Source organism: Astyanax mexicanus, chromosome 7, assembly GCF_023375975.1.
Source record: "Astyanax mexicanus isolate ESR-SI-001 chromosome 7, AstMex3_surface, whole genome shotgun sequence".
NCBI lineage: Eukaryota > Metazoa > Chordata > Actinopteri > Characiformes > Acestrorhamphidae > Astyanax > Astyanax mexicanus.
This window is the reverse complement of record NC_064414.1, coordinates 30,590,543-30,611,717: the sequence shown is the minus strand read 5'-3', so window position 1 is coordinate 30,611,717 and position 21,175 is coordinate 30,590,543. Positions and strand designations below refer to the sequence as shown.

Below are 21,175 nucleotides of genomic sequence, written 5' to 3'. Positions count from 1 at the left end.
GCATCATGAAGAATTGGCTTTTTTTTGCCCCTGGCAGACTAGTCTGTTCACGGCATTCAAGCTAAAGTGAACTCTCTTTAACACATCTTTTACTTGACCAAACTTACTTGACAGTCAGTCAGAAGCTGCAATTTGTGCTTTGAGCCACCACTCAAAGACACACATTTCTGGACAAGCCAAACTGAGAAATACACAACCATCACTGAAAAGTACTAAAAATGTTTAATCTTGTGGACTGTGGAGGTAGAGTGACCTTACAGATATGCAATTTTACACCAGTGCTAATGCCCTTATTATGCTAATTACGTCTATACATCTATCTGGAACCTTAGGATCCACAGCATAGCTAAAAAAAAATTACTGCATGTGAGCTTCAATCTCAATATAATATATTTATATATTGAAAACATCAGATGGCAGTACACTCCACTCACATTAAGCATTCAGAAGCAGCGACACAAAATCCCCTTAAAGGCAAACAGCTTGTGGATAATTACTGGTATATGATCACTCTTAACTCCTAAACCAGAATACGCATGACAGTGTAAAGCAGACAGACACACAAACAAACAGACAGACAGACTAAACTACAAACTGTAGAAACAAGTCTGAACTCGCCATTCAAGCTAAAGTCTCTTGAACTCATCTCTTACTTCACAAAACTGTCGAGCAGCTCCATGTTTTTCCGGTCACTGACGAATTCTCCAATCATCTTTTTGTCCAGGCGGGGGTTTTCTCTAAGCCACTGAGCCACTTCATTGTTGTCCATTGGGCTGCTGAGAAGGCCCTTTTCTTGTAGGAACTGGATGCCCTTCTTGGGTTTCTGATTGAACTGCTCGGTGCCTGTGATCAGAAGCTACAAACACAGAACAAAACTCAACTCAAATTCTTCTGTTCTAGAAAACTAAACAGTTTTAAATATGTAGCTGATTATTGTGTTCGATTCAGCTGATCCAACTAACTTAGGTTGTTTTCTCACAGCAGGTAAAACTGGCCCAATTTTTTTTCATCACACAGCATGTGACGATGTGTTATGTTCGTGGCAAAGATCAATTAATAAATAAATAAATCTGACATTTTATTTCTGATATAAGCCACTTTTGTGGTATGTGGCACTGAAATTTAAAAACACATCTGTTATGCATTAATGGAAAATAATTCATGCAAATTAATGTCAATTTAACTAGGGCTGGGCAATATAGTAAAATACATTATTAAAAGACATTTTCACAATAAATGGATTATTGTGAAAATGTCTTTAAATATCCTAAAACAATAGTTTTTGCATATTTTGTATTATACTGTATTTTTATTGCAATACACTTAACCCTCCTGTTATGCTCATTTGTCAGAAACGGCAATGGTGTTTCCGGGTCAATTTGACCCGATGCCTGTTATATTATACAAAAATCCTAACAAGCAGTGTGAATATTTTATAACTAACTCCATTAGTAATTATTCTATCAATATTTAGTGCAATGGCGTTTCTTTCCTCTAACAGGTAATTATTTAATTAGGATTATATACTAGTTTTTCACTTTTTTATTGTTTCACTACTTTATTACTTTTGAAAGACCAATATACAAAACACAATAGTTTTACATAACATTGAAACATAACTGCTATTCTGTTTTAGTGGATATAAATATGTGAGATGAACCGTTTTCATGTTATATGTTGATTACACTAATTAAGGCAAGCAGAAGAATTTTCATACTGCACAAAATACTTTGAACTATTTTTCCTAGATCTTCAAACTTTAAAATTGGTCAATTTGACCCAGAACATAACAGGAGGGTTTTTTGCAATCAAAATGAAGCAGAATCAACTATTTGTAAACTCTTCGATATAAAATACAAATGAAATGTACAGTTCGGTCAGTGTGTGTGTGTTTTTTTTTTTTTTTAGCACTGATATATATCCACAATATGCTTATGCTAAATATATTGTCGATACAACACACAATTTTATTTATTTTATTGTAATATTGTGTATCACAATATTACAATAAAATAATCGTATTGCCCACCTCTAAATCAAACATAACATGGGCTAAGCATAAGGAAAAATGGACAACAGCAGTAAGGCAGTTTCAGTTTTCAGTGGTGGATCATCTCTCTATTCTCTATCAATGTGGGATCATCTCTATATTCATAATAAATTAAAAGTATACATGATAATCACTCAGTTTTTGCAGAAATCTCTAATGAAATGGTTGGTGAACATGGCTACAGGACAGGAAATGACTGATGCCCTGCAGCAGTCACACTCCTCTGGGATTAACACAGTTCATGTCATGCACTGATGCAGAGTCAGACTGTTCTGCCGGTGAATATCTGTCCTTCAAAACCTCAGGAATGGATTCCACTGAGGCAGAATGTATTCTCAGTGATAAGCCCATCTTTCAGTTACTGGAACTCCATCATAGCTCCTGATACAGATGAAACTAAACGTCACGCTACAGGTCACCTATAGGTCACTTTGGTTTTTTTTTTTATGTTTTTTTGTGAACAGCTTTAAAAACAATAATACATTTGTAGAGAAAATCAGATTTGGGCCACTTTACCTGCTGTGGGAATATAACTTAACACATATTTTTGCATTTCTATGCATTCCTCTCTATGTATATATATTGTTTAGAAATCTACTCTACCTTTTTCTTGTTTTTGATGTCAATCAGATCCTGAGAGTCTGGAAGACAGCTGGAGAAACGGTGAGGCTTTTTAAGAGTTTTCTTCTCAGCTGAAACATTTGGGGAAACACAAAAATTTCCGGTTACTTTATGTTCTTAGTAGACAAGTTTACAACAATCAATAAATTATTCAAACAATGGACAATGAAAACTACCTGAATCGGTTTCCTCCTGATCTTGCCTACCCATTCTCATCTTTTCTGCCATTAGATGTCCACTGGTAGGAGGACACGCTGAGGACACCTCAGACTCCACCACAGTCTGCTCATTTGAATTGGTCACAGCCTTGACTGAATCTGTTAAAAAGGAGGAAGTTATTTAAGTTATAATAAAATTGAGAAATGAAAATAAATAACAAAATATCACAAGACACAAGATCTGAAATGGTCATCAATGATATTGAACACATTAGGCCTGTCCCGATTAGGGCTGCAACTAAGGATTATTTTGGTAGTCGATGATTATTAAAAAAAAAAAAAGTCGATTAGTCAGTGATTATTTCTGTCATGTCCTCCATCTAAAAAAAACAACTATAAAAACAGCTTAACATGAGATTTTAAATGCATTAAAATGTCAGGAGGCTATTTAAACGTGGAAAGTACAGAAATTCAGTGATTAAACCTGCAATCTGTTGAGTTCGGACACTTTTGGAGACACAAGCTAAATTGAATGTAACCTGTTAGAGTGAGCCATTTACCCATCTCCCGCTTCTATCCCCAGCACTTTGTGTAATGCAGTACTGTTACTGTTACAAATGAATGATTAGTCAGCAATGAAATTTGTAGACGACAAATTTAAATAATCAACATTATCAATTATATTGACTAATTGCTGAAGCCCTATTCCTGATAATTACATTATTGACTTTTTGTACAATAAATGGACATAATCGCTATAATGTTTGATAATGTTGATATTGTCTATTGTGTTTATTTGTATGTTTGTTCACATACAGCTTAAGTTACCACTTCAGTTTCTGAATCGATTTCTATGATTTTGCTATATATAGGTATATGCTTGAGTAAAATGAACATTGTTGTTTTATTCTATAAACTATGGACAACAATTCTCCCAAATTCCACATAAAAATATAGTCATTTAGAGCACTTATTTACAGAAAATGAGAAATGGCTGAAACAACAAAACAGACGCAGAGCTTTCAGACATCAAATAATGTAAAGACAAGATACCTGTTGCTGCATCTGTGCTACTGCTCACAGTGGTCTCTCCTTCAACTGTTAATGTTTCTGACTGGTCCTGCTCAGCAGCATTGTTCATTCCTTTAGCCTGACAGTGAGCCTCTGTGCTGTCAATCACAGTTAACAGAGCTTCAAGAGAGAGAAGATGGGTTGTATAGAGCTGTCCAGACACTGGAAAGGCATTCTGTAAATAGAAAAATAAATGGCAGTTAATCATATGTCTTGCTAATTAACCCTGTAAGGCTGGTATGGAATAGCAGATGTCTGGAATTGATGACTGATGGCTTTGAGACAAATGCGGAGATGGATTACCTTGGAGAGCAGCTTGGTAAGGTCCTCAAAAAGGTTGGAACAGTAGAAGTCACAGTCGTAGTTGATGTAAAGCTCAGTGACAAAGCTAGGGATTCTCCAAAGATGCACAATTGCCTCGAGGGCCATTTCCTTCATCTCATAGGGCATCTTTGGGTTCTCTGAGGTAATGATGTCCATAAGCTTCTTCAAATACATCTACAGTGAACAAAAGGTCATACATTATTTCACATAACAATGAACAGTTTTACAACAGACATGAGCACGAAGAAATGAAGATTATTCATTCATCACCAAAAAAAATAATGTTGCACCCAGAAGGGATCAACCAGCAGGAATGAAATTTGGTGGGTAGTCATGGTTGTATGGAGCAGCAAAGCCACTCCACTGAAGTCTAGCATTTTACACAGGAGTTTCAGTTTAGTTTCTCAAGCACTGAAGCTGGAGCAGCATTAGCATTAGATGCTAAACACGCTAAGCTCTAGCTCTAGCTCTGATTGGCTCTTGCCAATCAGAGGTGAGTATTATTGGTCTGTAGCCTGCTGCTAACCCCAGCTAGAACTGCTGGACGACATTAGCATTACCCACTAACCGTGCTAAGTGCTACGTCTTTTGACATTTAGAGGATTGGATATCGGACTGTAGCCTGCTGCTAACCAGAGTTAGCACTGCTAGAGCAACATTAGAATTTAATCCTAAACACGCTAAGCTCTAGCTCTTTTGCCAATCAGAGGTGAGTATTATTGGTCTGTAGCCTGCTGCTAAGCTCAGCTAGCACTGCTGGACGACATTAGCATTACCCGCTAACCGAGCTAGTTCCTCAGTTCTTAGCGCTTTTTTATTTTTTTTTAAGAAATTCAGTTTTGTTTACTTTACTTAACTTTACAGGCTATTTAAAAGTTAGAAGGAAAACATGGCCACAACCCTGTTCCTTACTAGTGTTGCATAATGCACTTTATAATCCTGTGCGCTTTATGTATGAAAATAGACTAAAACAAGACGTTTATTGAGGGTGCGCCTTATAATGCGAAAAACGTGGTATACAATGGCCAGCAGTATGACCAGACTTTTCCCTTATTAAAAAAAAATGGTAGGATGTTGCGTTACACACATGCATTCCTGGTAACCTATATTTTCCTTCTGAATAGCACTGCAATCTGACAATTCCTTCTGGGTGCAACCATTTCTTTGGCAATGAGTTTAATTTGCCAATGATAAGCAACTGCAGTTCACATACTTCTAGCTGAAACTTGAGATGTCCTCGCATGCCCTCAAAGAGCAAAAAGCAGACTCGCATAGAAGCAGCATATAAGTTCATTCGGTCCACACTCAGTAACTAGACAAAAAGAAAAAAAAGAGAGAATTAACATTGTTGCACATCTTTAAAAAATCGTAATAAAAAAAGCACACTTTTTAAAATAAAGCGAGAGGTCAAACCTGAATGAGATGTCTGCAGAGTTCATCTTTGACTAGAACCAGCAGTGACTGGTAGGGAGCAATGTGTGTGGCCTCCAGGGCCACGTTCAACAGCTGCAGGCCCATGTGCATCATCACATCAGAGTTGTGGCGGTCATGAGGGTTGGTGAGCGAGATGAGAAAACGAAAGAGCTCTCTCAGACACGGGAGTCCGTAAGGGATAAGAGCAGCACCTGAGGGAAAAGCAAAAAAATACTCAAAGTTCGAGTGACTTTTTCTAATTTAACCAACTCAAAGATAAGAGATCACAGCAAGTTGAGTGGATAGTCTACCCTCTTTCTGAGTGGACTGTGTGAACCGCACTCCTCTGGGATTAACGTAGTCCATGTCATGCACGGATGCAGAGTCAGACTGTTCTGCCAGCGAATCTCTGTCCTCCAGGACTTCAGGAATGGATTCCACTGAGGCGGATTGAGTCCGTTCCACCTGCTTACCCTCACACTGTCAACGACACACACCACAACTCAGAATATCAGTATTTAACAAAGAGGAAATATCTTCGGGTCAGGACAGTAGGTCAATGGTTAGGCAACAATGAAAAGTATATTAAGTAAAATATAAGCATATTAAGTAAATTAAATATAACTAATAAACTACATTAAGGTCCTCTATATTTCCTATCACAGAAACAGAAAAAAAACACACTAAAATTATTTTTGCTTTCTTATTTTTTTATGGTTATTTCAACAAAATATAATCCACTACTAATAGATTTATTATTAGTCATTAAGGGTCATGAGTGTAAAATTTTTGTTTCAAATTTTAAGTATTATTGATATGCCATCAAAAACATAGCTTCAAAAATGAAAAGAAAAAAGTAACAATTATGCTTTTTATTTGCTTTGACATCTTTTTTTTTTTTTTACTTAAAGTTACTTTTATTCAACCAGCAATTTTATTTACTTTTTTAATCAAAATCTGTTTTATTAAAGTTTTTTGGCACATACAGGACACAATTTGACATCATTTTATTATGAAAGTTGCTTGTAAACGGACGAAAATGCTTAAATTACTAATATTAAATTTTTTAATGTTTAAATGTTAAAAATGTTTGTTTTGACAGATTATTGATTACTAATCATACTAGGAACCATAAGCCTACATTTTCTTTGTTCTTGATACAAAAAAAGAAGTTTCTTGTGAGGCACATGATTTAAGTGTATCTTCAATAAAGGCTAAAGACTCAACAGGTCAATCGAGTCAATTCAATGAAATCTTTTTAATTACATCTCTAACATATTTAACTTAATTCCGTAACATAACTTGTACAGAACTGTGTATTCATTTTATCATGTATTAAAGCAGATTTAGCTCTAAATCTGTTTTGCTGAGGTCTGACGATCTGCTGGAGGTCTACCTGCAGGTCCAGCTGGCCTGGATCAGTGTTGGGTGCTGTGCCTGGAGTGGTGGCTGTGGAGCTGCTCTGCTCCAGGTCTGTGAGGTCTTCTTTAGAAGTAGTTTTAGAGCAGTTGTACAGGCCACTGTCTGTAGTGGGGCTGGAGATGGAGGAGGCTACACTGTCTGATGCAGGCAGAGATCCAGAGCTTCCGCTCTGTTGCTCAATGAAGGGGACTCCACCTACAGGCACAGAACATAGAAATCCATGTTGATTAGATATTTTAATACAGAGGAAAATGTAAACTCTACTGCGTCTCAATTTTCAAGCAAATTAAAGTATAGCAATATAAAGAAAATCAAAGCAGGTAACTTTCAGTAGATGAAAAGAAATGTAAAAGCACAGCAAAAAAGGGATAAAACGAAAAGACTCCACTTTTGCCAGTACAGGAGCTAGCACCCTTTACTAAGTGACCACATGGGTGCATCCAGTCCTCACACTTGTCTTTTATGTAAAACAAAAGGTCAGCAGAGTCTTGGGGTGAAGCCAACAGGGCCAGTGATAGAAACAGAACTCATCATAACACTCTTCCATATATTAGTCATCAGATACTAAGCTTTCCCTGAAAAGCAGAGCCGTCTCTAGTTACTTATTTTTTCAGTATCTGGCAACAACGCAGGACAATAACGATGACTCTAGACCACAGCATTCTAAAGCATTAAGCTAGGCCGCACTACAAGCCACAAATAGGACTGGGTATCACCAAAGTCCTCATAGTAGGCAAGTCAGGTCACTCAGCAGCCATCTTTGCAACACCACCAGGGGGATGCAAGAACAGTGTCCAATTTATTCAAATGGGGAGAAAGCAAATTACTAGAAATCAAAGAACGTTTCAACAGCTTGTTTTATATCACTGAATATGAAAAAGTATGAAGCATATAATTAAATACTGAACTAAAACTTTTTGGCTTGATATGTGAATTTTTGGCTTGATATGGCTACTGCGCTTGCGCAGATCGAGGGGGGCTTACCGCGTTACAAAAACGGCCATTAATATTTCAACCACGGACTGGTCTCTTCATTAATAAAATCTCTGGTACTGATAACTGGTACTTACTGACACCATTTTTTTAATATTACGTGATCAGAAATGTGTCAAGCTTTGATCCAGTGCAAAGCACTAAGACTGCTTATGTATACTGAGAGAAATTAATAAAAGTGCCAGTAAATTCCAGTCTAATAAGGTAGAGATGGTAAAGTAAAAACAGAATAACAGAAACTGAAACAGAAATAATGGGATAATACTAAACCTACAGCAAATTAAAAGTACATTACTGACTGTTCTTCAACAGTCTCTCTTACTGTAGGTGCTGACAGACCTGAGAGGTTGTTGCTGAGAGTAGTGAGCTGTGCCTGGTCCATCTGTCCCGAGGGGCTGCGAATCATGTGCCGAGAGGGGCGAGGAGAACGCTTCTGCTTCTTCCACTTGGATGATTCACTCATTCCACCAGCTCGCATCTTCAACTAGAAAACACCAAGATCACAGAAGAGACTGCTGAATACCAGACAATGCCAGTTCTTTCATTTGAAAAACACCTCACAACCATTCAAGTAAGCACTGGCTGGGTATGCTCCGCAACAAAGGTAACATGGGAACTAATGAGATCAGACCAGGCGACCAAGCAATGAGTAGAAACATGCTACACCTCAGATGTATAAATACAGCATGATTTTGTATATTTGACTGATAGAAACTATGGTATGATAATGTCAATAATCACACATTATTCCTTAGAGGGGGTAAGGGTAATTAGTCTAGTACGTTTGTGCTCATGTGATCAAAACAATGAGTTTCGAAAAAGCACATAACTATTACAAATGTATTGGAAAATGACTTTTCCCCAACAATTAGAATTTCACTAGTTTCACTTTTCAAAGCCTCTGTTGCACAAAGTATTCTTAGATCTATTTGATTGACGGTAAGAACAAACTAAAAAGATCCAATAAACAAACAGATTAAACACATTTTAGACATATTAGATATATATATATATAGAGAGAGAGCTATTTTACCATTCTAATTAAAAATATGCATAAATATCAAAAAAGACAAAACCTGCCCAAACCAGCCTCCAAATTAAAAACAATAACGGGTAACAATAAGACATTCAATTCTTATTTTTATTATATGTTCTAAAATAAAAAAAATAAAAAAATTGAGCCTTTGTAAAAAATAAAGGCTTGCCGGGATGTGCAGCATTTTTACTCATTTTTAATTTAGTACAAGAGTTTATGCAAAAGACTAAATAAATGAACATGTATCTGGTTAACTGGGAATATACAAAAAAAAATGGCAAAAACTGTCCAAAATTCACCGTAACTCCACGCAGCCTCTAATCTGATAGGACTAAAATTGAGGGATAAAAAAAATCAGTGGCACAAAACTTATTTTGGTATCCAAATAAAAATACCTGATACTAGATTTGTGTATTGGTTTGTTGGTTTTATTTGGCCAGGAAGTGTATATTCATTTCTGATTGGTGCCAAATCTCTAGATCCCAAAAAATAGTATTTAGGAAAGCCCTTGAAATTGGTAGGTTTCATGTTTGACCAGTACCGTATTTTTTGCACTACAAGGCGAACTTAAAATTGTTTAATTTTCACAAAAAGAGTCAGTGCATCTTATGTATGAATACCAGTCAGGTTGTAAGAGCAGTAAAGGCACTCCAAATTGCAGTGTTATTCAGGAGTTTCAGTTTAGTTCTCCAGCACGAGGGCTGCAGTAGCATTAGCATTAGCAGCTAATCACCATTTCTCCGTTCAGAGGTAAGAATTATCTGCCTATTATTGGCCTGTAGCCGTCTCCTAACCCCGGCTAGCACTGCTGGGGCAGTTAGATACTAATGCTAAAAAAAGTGCTTTACGTATAAAGTGCTTTACTTAAAAAGTGTTTTTTATTACAGTTTTGTTTACTTAGCTTAGCTTAGCTTTACATAACTTAGTTAGCTACCCCCCCCCACCACCACCCAGCGGTGAGACCTGCAGAATTAAAATGCGCGTTATAATCCGGTGTGCATTGTAGTGCAAAAATGACAGTAAATAAGTACAGCTAAGTCAAATATAGTTAAGATTTTTCTGGTCCTATATAACATTATCTAGACTTGTCAGCAATAGGCATTTTTAATTTTGGAATCTGTGCTTTGCCAATGACACTTTTCCAAGCATGTTATGGAAAAGACTGCAATGTATTCATGTTCACTATAATGTGAGGTGAAATATGGCATTTGTCACGTTGTACAGTGTGTGGCATACTGCATATTGTCTGTATATTTTCTCTGTATTCCCGAAATGGCAATGTCAAAAATGTCAAACATTACAAAAATACATTTTGTCAGATGTGTCTAAATGTGTGACTGGTAATAAATGTAAAATTCATCTAAAAATCAAGAAAAGAAAGGCGTGCAGCATTCTCTGAAGGGGCGTAAACTGAAAGGGTTGAGGAAGGAGAGAAGTGGAAGGTTAGAGAAAAAGTACAGTTACTCTGATCTGTGACTGAAGTCTCTTCTCCTTACCTGCACTCGTTTGTTTTTCCATAAGATATTGTAAGCCTCGGGAGAGAAGGGGCAGGCCCCAGGATTAGTGGTGAACACACAAGCGCAGAGAGCACAGACGCATGACAAGAGAGTGCATACACAACTACACCATGCACTGAGCAAACACAAACACACCCCCCACACATACACACACACACACATACCCACATACACCCCTCCTGAATGACCATTTTATGGCATTCCACATACATACCAAGACAGCACACATGCAAATCCCAAGAAAACACACACTTACACACAAACATAACATCATCTTTCCCACACATACACACACTCGCACAAACACATATACATGTGATATGATATGATAGGAACTGTCAAATACACCATAATTATTAAAAACAAAGAGAGGGGAACGCGTTGTATCCTTCAGAGAATAAAGAAACTGTGACGTTCTACAGTACACACTGTAGACATATACATTTATTACTACGTAATACAGACAATTAATGCACAGAATATTCACCAGATCAGACAAAACGATGATTCTCATGACAGTCAAATAGAATTTCTTTCAGAAAGCACACTGAAAGAGAACATCTGCTTGAAAAAAAGAATATAAGACATAGGATCCCATATTTAAAATGATTATAGAGCTACAGATGATGCGACAATCTTTAACTAATCTGTAAATATACAATAGGCTATAAAACGAGGAACGGTAGTACGACCATCACACATTTCTTTAGTCAAATACGCAATAATCCAAAGGCTAAAAATGAGAATGAATTTCTTTCACAAAGGAAGTATGATCAGTGTTCTACTATAAATGACCTATTTAATCTGCTTTAATTCCCTTTATATATATTTGTAAATATTACACATCTGGTAATCCCCTACATCACAGTACTACAGCACTATACTTTTGAATAAACCTGATAAACTAAATAACGAGTCCTTCCTGAGGTAAACTCTGTGTACTAGAGCAGAGAGAGCTGTGCAGCATGCAGGGCAGAAACAGCCCAGGATCAAACCTGAAAACCACTACTCTACACCACTTGCCATCTGAACTTACTTCAGAAAACACCCTTCATGCAGTCACCGCTTTAAGCCATGCTTCCCAGCGTATTTAAATGCACTAGCTGAGGCCTATTTTATATAAATAAAAGGTACCCTCTCTAAACCCCTCTGACTGGTGTTTCTAGGCTGATCTGCATTAATACGATCCTGTGTGTCCAAGATACAGCCTGGGATCTGCAGAGGAGAACCAGCACAATAAGGTATTGAGAAAGAAAGAAAAATGAGAAGTAAAGAAAAGTAAAGTAAAAGTAAAAGTAAAGTAAAGAATAATAAAAAACAACATAAGAAAAAAGGAGACAGAAATAAAAATAAAGAAAAAAGCAAGGAATGACAGAAAGAAAAAAAAACTAAGAGAGGCATAAAAAAGAAAGTAGCTAAGAAATAAAGCTAAGAAGTATATTAAGCAATAGAAAAAAGGGAAAAAAAGAAAAAGTAAAAAATACAGATAAAAAGAAAAAAGAAAAGAAAGCAGGAAAATGAAAGAAAGGATAAAAGTAGGTAGTATTAAAATAGAAGCAAAAAAATAAAAAAGAAATAAGGAAGACAGAAGTAAAAAATAAAAAAGAAAGAAGAAAAGTGAGGAATGATAGAAAAGAAAAACATACAATGGAGGAAAAAAGGCAGAAAAAAGAAAGTAGCAAATAAAGAAAGTATATTAAGCAATAGAAAAATAAGAGAAAAATAGAAAAACAAATAACGGACAACAAAGTAAAAAATACAGAAAAAAAATATACAAAAACAAAAAAAAAAAACAACAATAGGAGCAAAAAAGAAAACAAGATAAAGAAAAGAACAACAGAAGTAAAAATTAACCAAAAAAAAGTGAGGAACAACAAAAATAAAAAAAATGGAGGATGAAAGGCAGAAAAAAGAAAGAAGGAAAGGAAGAACAACAAAGTAAAAAATAAAGATCAAAAGAAAAAAGAAAACAGAAAAGACAAAATGAAGAAATATAGAAAGTAGTTTAAAAAAGTAAAAATAAGATAAGAAGAATAAAGAAAGAAAACGAAAAAGAAAAAGAAAGAAGAAAAAATATAAAGAGAAAAGAACAAGAACAGAAAAGGCTAATTTAAAAGGTAGATACAGAAAGAAAGTAGAAAGTAGAGGGAAATAAATTAGTGGTGGTAATGATAAAGGGAGTGAACTGGGTTTTACTAGAGAACTGAGAGCAGGGCTGAGAACAGATTTAGAGCAGGTCTGAGACTGAGAGTCACAGGGGGGGAGAAGAAGCAGCTGAGATAAAGCCAGCATCACTTAACACAGCATATTCATATTTACCTTCTTCATATTGGCTCCCACAAAACTTTTAGCCTCTTCTTTAAACTGTGGAAGTCTGTGGAAAGAACAGGCAACACAACAGGCTTCAAAATGACAAGTACTCTTTTTTATTGAGAGAAGAAACAGATCTGATTTTTGGATATAGTTCTGTCATGGTGTGGCTTGTCTGAAATGTGCATCTTCCATCTGTCCTGAGACCAGGATTAAGCCTAAATCTAGACTTTTAATGATAAAACACAGCTGAAACTGCAGTTAAATCAAGATTAAGCTTAACTCCCATCATTAACACCAGCAGTGTCTGCTGTAAGCACCTACAAACAGGCCTGGGTTCTTTATAAAGCATTGTGGTCCAGGTATTATCACTGATGCTACAGATCTTGTCCAGCGGGGCCAAATGAAAGTAGTTCTGAATGGGCTGTTCTAAGGCTCTCTAAACTCATCCTAGAGTCAATATGTGTATCATTGTTCGTGAGTCGTGACTCTTTGACCCACAGCGCTGCTCATTAGCTGAATTAGACGAGACGATGTTCACATGATGCTCTGTGTGGACACTGCAGCTTTGCCTGCAATAAGCCGTCACCTCTGGCACTCTGGGAGACGCAGGGCCTGATGTTAACTCTGCTCTGCGTTAATAGAGTGTTGTCTTGCTGCCTCGATTATTGGATGATCTGTGAGTCCAACAGATTAACATCTCTAATGCTTTCAGCAGCCTGCTTAAGCCTCCTCCTGAGCACTCAATAAGATCCGCTGTTCATTACTCCATGTCTCTCTCGCTCTCATACACACACACACACACACTAACGCACACATTCCCGTATTTTCGGGAACCCCTCATTCACTGCTTATTACTCCCTCACTAGTGTGCGAGCACACTCTCCCACAGAGAGATACACACTTATTGCTAAGACCAATCAACCGTTCATTATGAAGACAACATGGCCAAGAGTGTGAAGCACAGGGACTTGAAAGACGTATAATTATAAAGCCCCATATAAACTTTAGATTACTGGTTATTAATGCAGAACTGTTATTTCAAATCAATTCAATTCAGGTAATTCCTATTACTATTTAATGTGATTTTTTTTAATGTGTGAGAATTGATATTGAACATTTTTACATACAGAACCTGCCACAGTAGATAGACCATAGATTATCAGTAGATACGTCTACAGAAATCTTTTTTTTTTCACATTTTTGCACTTTAAGGATATTTTTGCTCAGTATAAGCGCTGCTTGTAATGTTAAAGGGAGCTGCTTGCTATTCTTCATAAAAAGGCTAAACTAAACATTTGTTTTCGTATTGATTTCATGCAAGTTTTATTGAGCTTTAATAGCTTTGACTTCCTTGAAAATAAATGTTAAAGAAACATTATTTTGCATATATGATAACACTAAAAGATGATTTTATATTACTATACTTGCACACCTGCAAACAAAGAAAAACGAATAAATCTTAATTTTTTTAGCTGTTACATAAAAAAAAGTAATAAAAACTTTGTATTTTACAATATTTCCCAAAAGAGGTGGTGGCTGACTTCACATGTATCGGAGGAGGCATGTGCTAGTCTTCACCCTCCTGGTGTTGGGGCATTACAAATGATAGGGGGAGTACTAATGAGTGGGTTGGGTATTTGGCCGTGTAAATTGGGGAGATAATAATAAAATAATAATAAAAAAAAAGGTTCAGTGTTCGATAAATTTTAAATTGTAGATCTGTACTTGCTTTATTGTAAACCAATATAAAAAAACAATTATTTAATTAAACTTAAGCAAAGGTAAAAAATGAAAGAATGTTTTATTTGTTTGGTTTGCCATTCATTCATAATAAATTTGACAGACTGTAAGGAACAACGGGCAGATTTACATTATATAAACACCGCACACCCCATGCATGACATTGCATGCACTTAAAATTATAAAACAAATGGTATCACTGAAACCATAATTTTGTTTGGTAAAAGAGACAAAACATATGTGTGTGTGTGTGTGTGTGTGTGTGTGTGTGTGTGTGTGTGTTAGTGTGTGAGTGTACAGTCCTCATCTATATGCAGATGGTAGGCCGGCTTGCTTCGCGGCCTCATTCCCTCATCTGTGGGAGATGTGACTGGAAGTCTAATACAAGTGCTGTCTCCACGGAGACGCACCTCTGATAAATGCCATCCCATAATCATGTTATTGCATTAGAGAAGCAGCGCACTATGACCTGCGTGGCAGGAGCGAGTGGTGCCGCACACAATTAGATGACATTTATAGCAGCATAATAGTGTAGTAGATAAAGACCTCAGACTGACCACAGACTGCTGTAGATTCAGCTCTGAGTCTGAGTGGGAGATACAGAGTGACACGGCTGTCTGTACTGGTTCTGATATCACTCAACAATATTGATTTTTAGTTTAGGAGAGCTGATGAACTGCAACAGTGAAGTGCAAGATGTGAGATTCACTAGCACTACAGCTTTAGACAGTGCAGACAAGAGAAGATCAAGAATCCTATGGATTTTTTTTTGTTTTTTGCACATTTTTAATGCAGTGTTGATTTGTGTATTTGCACTGATCTGTCATGGTACAGGGGTCCCATTTCAGTGCACAGACTGGTGTATAAAGAATACACATGACACTATATGTTAAGGTAAATATGGTAATTTTTTAAGCATGCATGCACACCTGAAGACCTTTCTGTTTAAATGAATAGCATTTTATTTTAAAGAGTTTGCTGCAGTTCCATTCTGGCTCCTGTAACTACTGTATCATTTAAGGTGGAATGCAAAAGTCCTGCAAGGAGCTATAGTCTTGTGAGTAAATCTCTGTTCGTACTGGGTCATAAATCACTGCATTCTGAATCTTGTGGCAGAAATATTTTACTAAGGTATACTTCTCTGGACAAAAATAAAAGACCACTTAAAAATTATGAGTTTCTTTGATTTAGCCAAATTGAAAACCTCTGGAATAGAATCAAGAGTAAGATGGATGATCACAAGCCATCAAACCAAGCTGAACTGCTTGAATTTTTGCACCAGGAGTGGAATAAAGTTATCCAAAAGCAGTGTGTAAGACTGGTGGAGGAGAACATGCCAAGATGCTTGAAAACTGTGCCAAAATGTTAATTTCTAAACTCTTAAAATTTTATGAATATGAACTTGTTTTCTTTCCATTATTTGAGGTCTGAAAGCTCAGAATCCTTTTTTATTTTTTAATTTTCTGCAAATAAATGGCAATATATTTTTATTTGGAATTTGGGAGAAATTGTGTCCGTAGTTTATAGAATAAAACAACAATGTTGATTTTACTCAAACATATACCTATAAATAGCAAAATCAGATAAACTGATTCAGAAACTGAAGTGTGAAATTTTTTCCAGAGCTGTATGTTACAAGTCTGATAATTTTATTAATACTGCCCAGCACTATAGGAGGGGATTAGGGAGTTATGTTCACATAGCCAGTCTGAAATTGGCAAGGCCATACAGCATTTCAATCTCATTAGCCTTTGGCTGCCCAACAACTTCGTGCATCGGAAGTGGAAAATCTAGAGGAGCGTCCGAAAGAGGAATTGGAAACCATTAAGGACACAAAGCAAGTTCCTGCTGTGTTCGGTCTCAGGTTTAGCCTGATTATGTTTACACCCAGCAGACAACTCTGCTCTTAATCTCCATCCCCCCTCCTCTTCCCCCCATTCCCCCTCATTCTCTGGCTTTCCTTCTCTCTCTCTCTCTCTAAGCCTTGCTCTTTCTTTTTTTTTTTTACCCCGCCCCCTGGTTACCTGGAGAAGAGCAGCTGCACCATGTCCACCAGCGTGTGTTCAGCTGATTTCCTCAGCAGCTCTGTGGAAAAGAGAGAAAGAGAGAGAGAGAGAGAGAGAAAAAGAGAGAGAGAACAGACAGAACGAGTATGTGTGAGTGTGGGGTTATTTTAGAGAAGACGAGACAGCAGCAGCTCAGGGCCCGAGAGTCCAGCTCTGTTTGGCCAGGATTAGACCCAGGCTTTATTACTGCCCTGCTCAGGGACTGCTGAGGGGGGGCAGGGAGCTGTGAAGTGAGCTAGCTTGAGTGGGTCAGCGTTTTGAAGAAACAGCAAAAAATGTCAATGTAATATAATAAAAAAAAAACTGTATAAAAATATACTTTTGTATATTCTTGTATTTTCCACTTAAAATCATGTGATAAAGGTCAGTACTAATGTTGCAAAGGCAGAATCGTGCCATCAGTTCCTGGCCTCACCGCTTAGTCTCATCTCAAAGCAGATGCGGAAGCAGGACTGCATGATCTCACACACAGACTCGTTCGTCAGATGGGCTCCCACTGGAGTCAGCAGCAAAGTCCTCAGAACCTAAAACAAAAAAACAAAAACCCACACAGTCAAAGTCTGATAAGCTTTGAACAATAAATAGCTGAGATTTTGTCTGCTGGAACTTTTCTTTCCTTTCACGTTTTTTTTTGTGAGCAGCATCTGAAGATGTGAAGCTCTATTACCTGGAGGATTTTCATAAGTACCACTTCATCACTAGCAGGGTCAGTCCCCACAAATCTGGCGTGAGTGACCGCGTCAGCCATGTTCTCAATCCCCTCTGCTGCTCCTTCATGATTGGCATCTGAGAAAAGGAGGAAAAAAGAAAAAAAGTGTTCATTTTCAATATTCAGTTTAGAAAGGCCTGTAACAAGCACTGTCACAATACTTACATCATCGATGTATCATACACTATGTAATCATAATCTCAATAATATTGCTGAATATGATATTGTGAATATTATGAATAATATATTTTCACGTGAATGGGCCAGTATTGGGCCAGTGCAGACTGGTGTTTAAAAACAGTGTATTTATTTTATTTGTGTTTAATAAGTTAAATAATTTAAAGATGCTTACACTCAACACATAAGGCGCACTGAAGATTTTTGGGAAAATTTTAGGATTAAATTTAAGTGCGCCAAAGGGTATGTTTTCTACTTTTTCCAAAGAAAAACACTCTTTTTGTTTGAACTATATACACACTGTCCTAGAAATAATTAAGATCTATGGATAACAGTGATATTATTTTAATTTCAAGATAATTTTATGCCTGTAAAATAGAAATAACAGAATTGCATAATAATGCAACTACACCAATGAAGAAAACTCCAACACCAGAGGTAGAAGTAAAATATATATGTATTTTAAATATTCTTCATAAATAAAACAAATAAAATTTAGCAGAGTTGACATGCTGTCACATTAATAGGCTCACCTTGCTAATAAAAGCATAACTGACAATACTGAGGTTAGCAAATTTAACCAAGATCATGCCCATACACATAATATTGAATGACAAGTCAATAGCATACCGGTAATTATCATGACAGGTCTTGTAAGTTGTAAGTGTACTTAGCAATCTCACTCCAACTTAACAAAATATTAACTGCATTCACTGCTGACGTGTCAAAATGACATGAGCGTCACGTAATAAATCTTATACAATTAGCTTAGTTCAATCCAAACCCCCCCTCCCCCTCCCCCGCTCACTCTATTCAGAGCGCTCCACGTGGAGGGTCCCTCCCAGCCATCTGACATCTAATCACCAGATGTGTTCTTTGTGGGCAGGTGGGTAAATTGGCTGTCTAGGCAACGGGAGCCAGTGTTTTGAAACCTAAGCTGAGCCAGATAGCAAGCTGGAGCCAGGCTGCTTTTCTTTCCCATCGCCTTTAAAGAGCATTTCATTAACTAATAAGCACAGGCTGCCCGGAATGGAAACCAGGGCCACGGCTGCAGGTAGAGCGCCGACACCAGAGCACATTCCACTTATTACCAGCCAGACAAAAGAGCGAGGAATGGAAACAGGGTGGCACTTTGCTCTCCGGACCATCAGGAGTCAGATTTCAAATGACAGTCAATGACAGTACACTGATTGAATTAGACTGGAGGGCTGTCTCTCCCACTCTCCCACATATAGATATATCTATATAGGGGTGCCAATTAATAATAATAATAATAAAAAAATCAGTTTAATCTCAACAATATTCTGTGAATTATCATGATTACTCACACTAGGGGTGGGCGATATGGATTTCAAATTATGTACCTCTTGGCGATATATTTAAAAAAAAAATATATATATATATATATTAAGAATACACTACTGCAACAATATTTGAATAAAATTGTATTATTGCATACAATATGATACGGCACATCCCTAACTGAGATTTAAAAAATATTTTAAAAATACAATCATTGTCTTAGATTTGTAACAGAAGTCAATGATCCAGAATGTCATGATACTAATAAAGCACTCCATATATCTCCATATATCCAGAATTAAAGTAAAATAAATGATTCTGGACAAAAACAATCTGTCTCTAGTAGATATATAATGGAAAATAAAAACAGCAAAGAATTTAGTTCCCTGATGTGATAATAAGGGGTGGGTGATGTGGCACGATATTATAGGGTATAATATCGTTCACAATATATTTTAAAATGTTGGGGATATTATGTGATAACTTACACTTTCTTTTTTTATATCTGAAAAAATAATGTTAGTTCAAAAATAATGTTAGATTGGAAAACCAAATATTTATATTAGTGGTGTGAATCTCTTAAAAAAAAAATAAAGTGTTTTAAGCAAAAAAAAAATAAAAATCTGTGATTAGTGTGCCCTCTAATGTAATGATTAGCATATGGACATATTTTTTGTTGTGTTTTGTTTTGTTATTCCTGTTTGAATTGCAGTATCATTGCTTATGTTAATATTGTGGGAAACTTTGTAAAATTGAAAATCATATAAATAAAGATATCAAATATATATTATTCCTGATCAAAGTCCTAATTATAAAAAGAAAAAATTTAAATGCTGGTACGTCCTTGGCATGGAGACAAAAATAAATGTGCAGTGTGGTGTGGCTGGGACCAGACTATAAAAGTAAAATTTTAATAGAGAGCTTCAGTGTGAAATTCAAGATATTTCGATATCAGAAGCTTTAACAGGGAGCACAGCTTGTGTATGTAAAACAGTAAAACAACTTTGCTTCAACAATGTTTATTGATAAACGTGATTAATATAGGTAGGAGAGGAAGAAAATGTGCAAAAATTAATGCCTTGCAGCAGCAGCTGTGTGTGAGAGAGAAGCACAAGAAAAGGAGGGTGTAGTAGAGAGAGTTAGTTATGACATTTAATCCCATATTTACATTTTATATTGAATAAAATGTACAGTATTACAGTAGCAACGGCAAGTTTACAACACAAAATAAAACAGCTAATGCATCTTCAGGCTTTGTAATAAAAGTAAATTTGGTAAAATTACTTGGAAGTACAAAATCAATATGTAAATAATAATTTAGATAGCAGATCATAGTCTAACATTTGAACTGAGTCTAGGAAATGATTTGAGAAATAAAAGCATTTTAAACCCAGTTTAATCGTTCTTAAGACTTTATGGAGACCACTTGGAGAAATAAGGTTATAAGTGGTAGTGAATTAAGCAGTCATAAAGAAAGGCCCACAACAAACATGAGACCCTCTTCCAAACACCCAATCTCCACGGAAACCGGAGCCATGGGCTATTCAGCACAACATCAGAAGTCATCTAAAATACTAATCCGCAGTTGGCACAGGCTACACAGACAGGCGGCAGAGTCATTGTTGAAATAACAGAAGTGTGGGTGCGGCTGGGGGACTTTGTGTGTGTGAGAGTGTGTGTGTGTGTGTGTGTGTGTGTGTGTGTGAGTGAGAGAGAGCGAGTGTGTGTATGAGAGAGAGAGAGGGAGAGAGAGAGTGGGGTTCCAACAGCTGTCGCACAGTAAAAGAGAGCGTAAAAGCAGAGTCAAACAATTTATCATACAGAAAGCTGTTCCATCAACTGAGAGATTTTTTGCTGCTTTAAGATTCCTAATATATGTTTATGTGCTCCTATATTGATGGAGTCCATTTGCACAAAAAGGACAAAAAACGTTTTTAACTCTCATGGCCAGCTAAGCTCACAAGTCTTCACTGTGGACTAAATAACCACACCCTAAATCCAGATATATTTCACTTCTACAACATCTACAACCGTCTATTATTCACATATATCCACTCTGTATGTTATTTTTGTTTGCTTGTTTAAAAAAAAGTACTAGATAAGAATGTGTCCAATGGAGGATTAGCAGCAAGAAAACTTGTCCATATTGTCGCTATCCCTGACCAAACTTTGCACTTTATGGCATAATTAGTATCTAAAACATATGTTCTTTACATTAAATTAAAATTATAATGATATACAGACCAATACTTTTTACTTAAAA

The 21,175-nt window shown here is 36.5% G+C and overlaps 1 protein-coding gene across 4 annotated transcripts in view; it reads right to left on the bottom strand.

Moving 5' to 3' along the window:
* Positions 1-21,175, bottom strand: part of gbf1 (golgi brefeldin A resistant guanine nucleotide exchange factor 1) — a 99,384-nt gene that overhangs the window by 24,600 nt on the left and 53,609 nt on the right. For 2 of the 4 annotated variants that reach the window (XM_022684820.2, XM_022684821.2), the window contains exons 5-19: positions 17,392-17,510; positions 17,140-17,248; positions 16,683-16,743; positions 12,925-12,979; positions 11,740-11,820; positions 8,392-8,536; positions 7,034-7,254; positions 5,949-6,117; positions 5,638-5,849; positions 5,438-5,536; positions 4,204-4,398; positions 3,883-4,075; positions 2,848-2,988; positions 2,654-2,742; positions 654-856 (exon numbers count right to left, since the gene is read on the bottom strand). In XM_022684820.2, coding sequence (XP_022540541.2) covers positions 654-856; positions 2,654-2,742; positions 2,848-2,988; positions 3,883-4,075; positions 4,204-4,398; positions 5,438-5,536; positions 5,638-5,849; positions 5,949-6,117; positions 7,034-7,254; positions 8,392-8,536; positions 11,740-11,820; positions 12,925-12,979; positions 16,683-16,743; positions 17,140-17,248; positions 17,392-17,510 — 2,092 coding nt within the window. Of the gene's footprint in view, positions 1-653; positions 857-2,653; positions 2,743-2,847; positions 2,989-3,882; positions 4,076-4,203; positions 4,399-5,437; positions 5,537-5,637; positions 5,850-5,948; positions 6,118-7,033; positions 7,255-8,391; positions 8,537-10,584; positions 10,621-11,739; positions 11,821-12,924; positions 12,980-16,682; positions 16,744-17,139; positions 17,249-17,391; positions 17,511-21,175 lie in introns of all 4 variants that reach the window. The other 2 variants (XM_007240351.4, XM_007240353.4) reach the window with 2 other exon arrangements.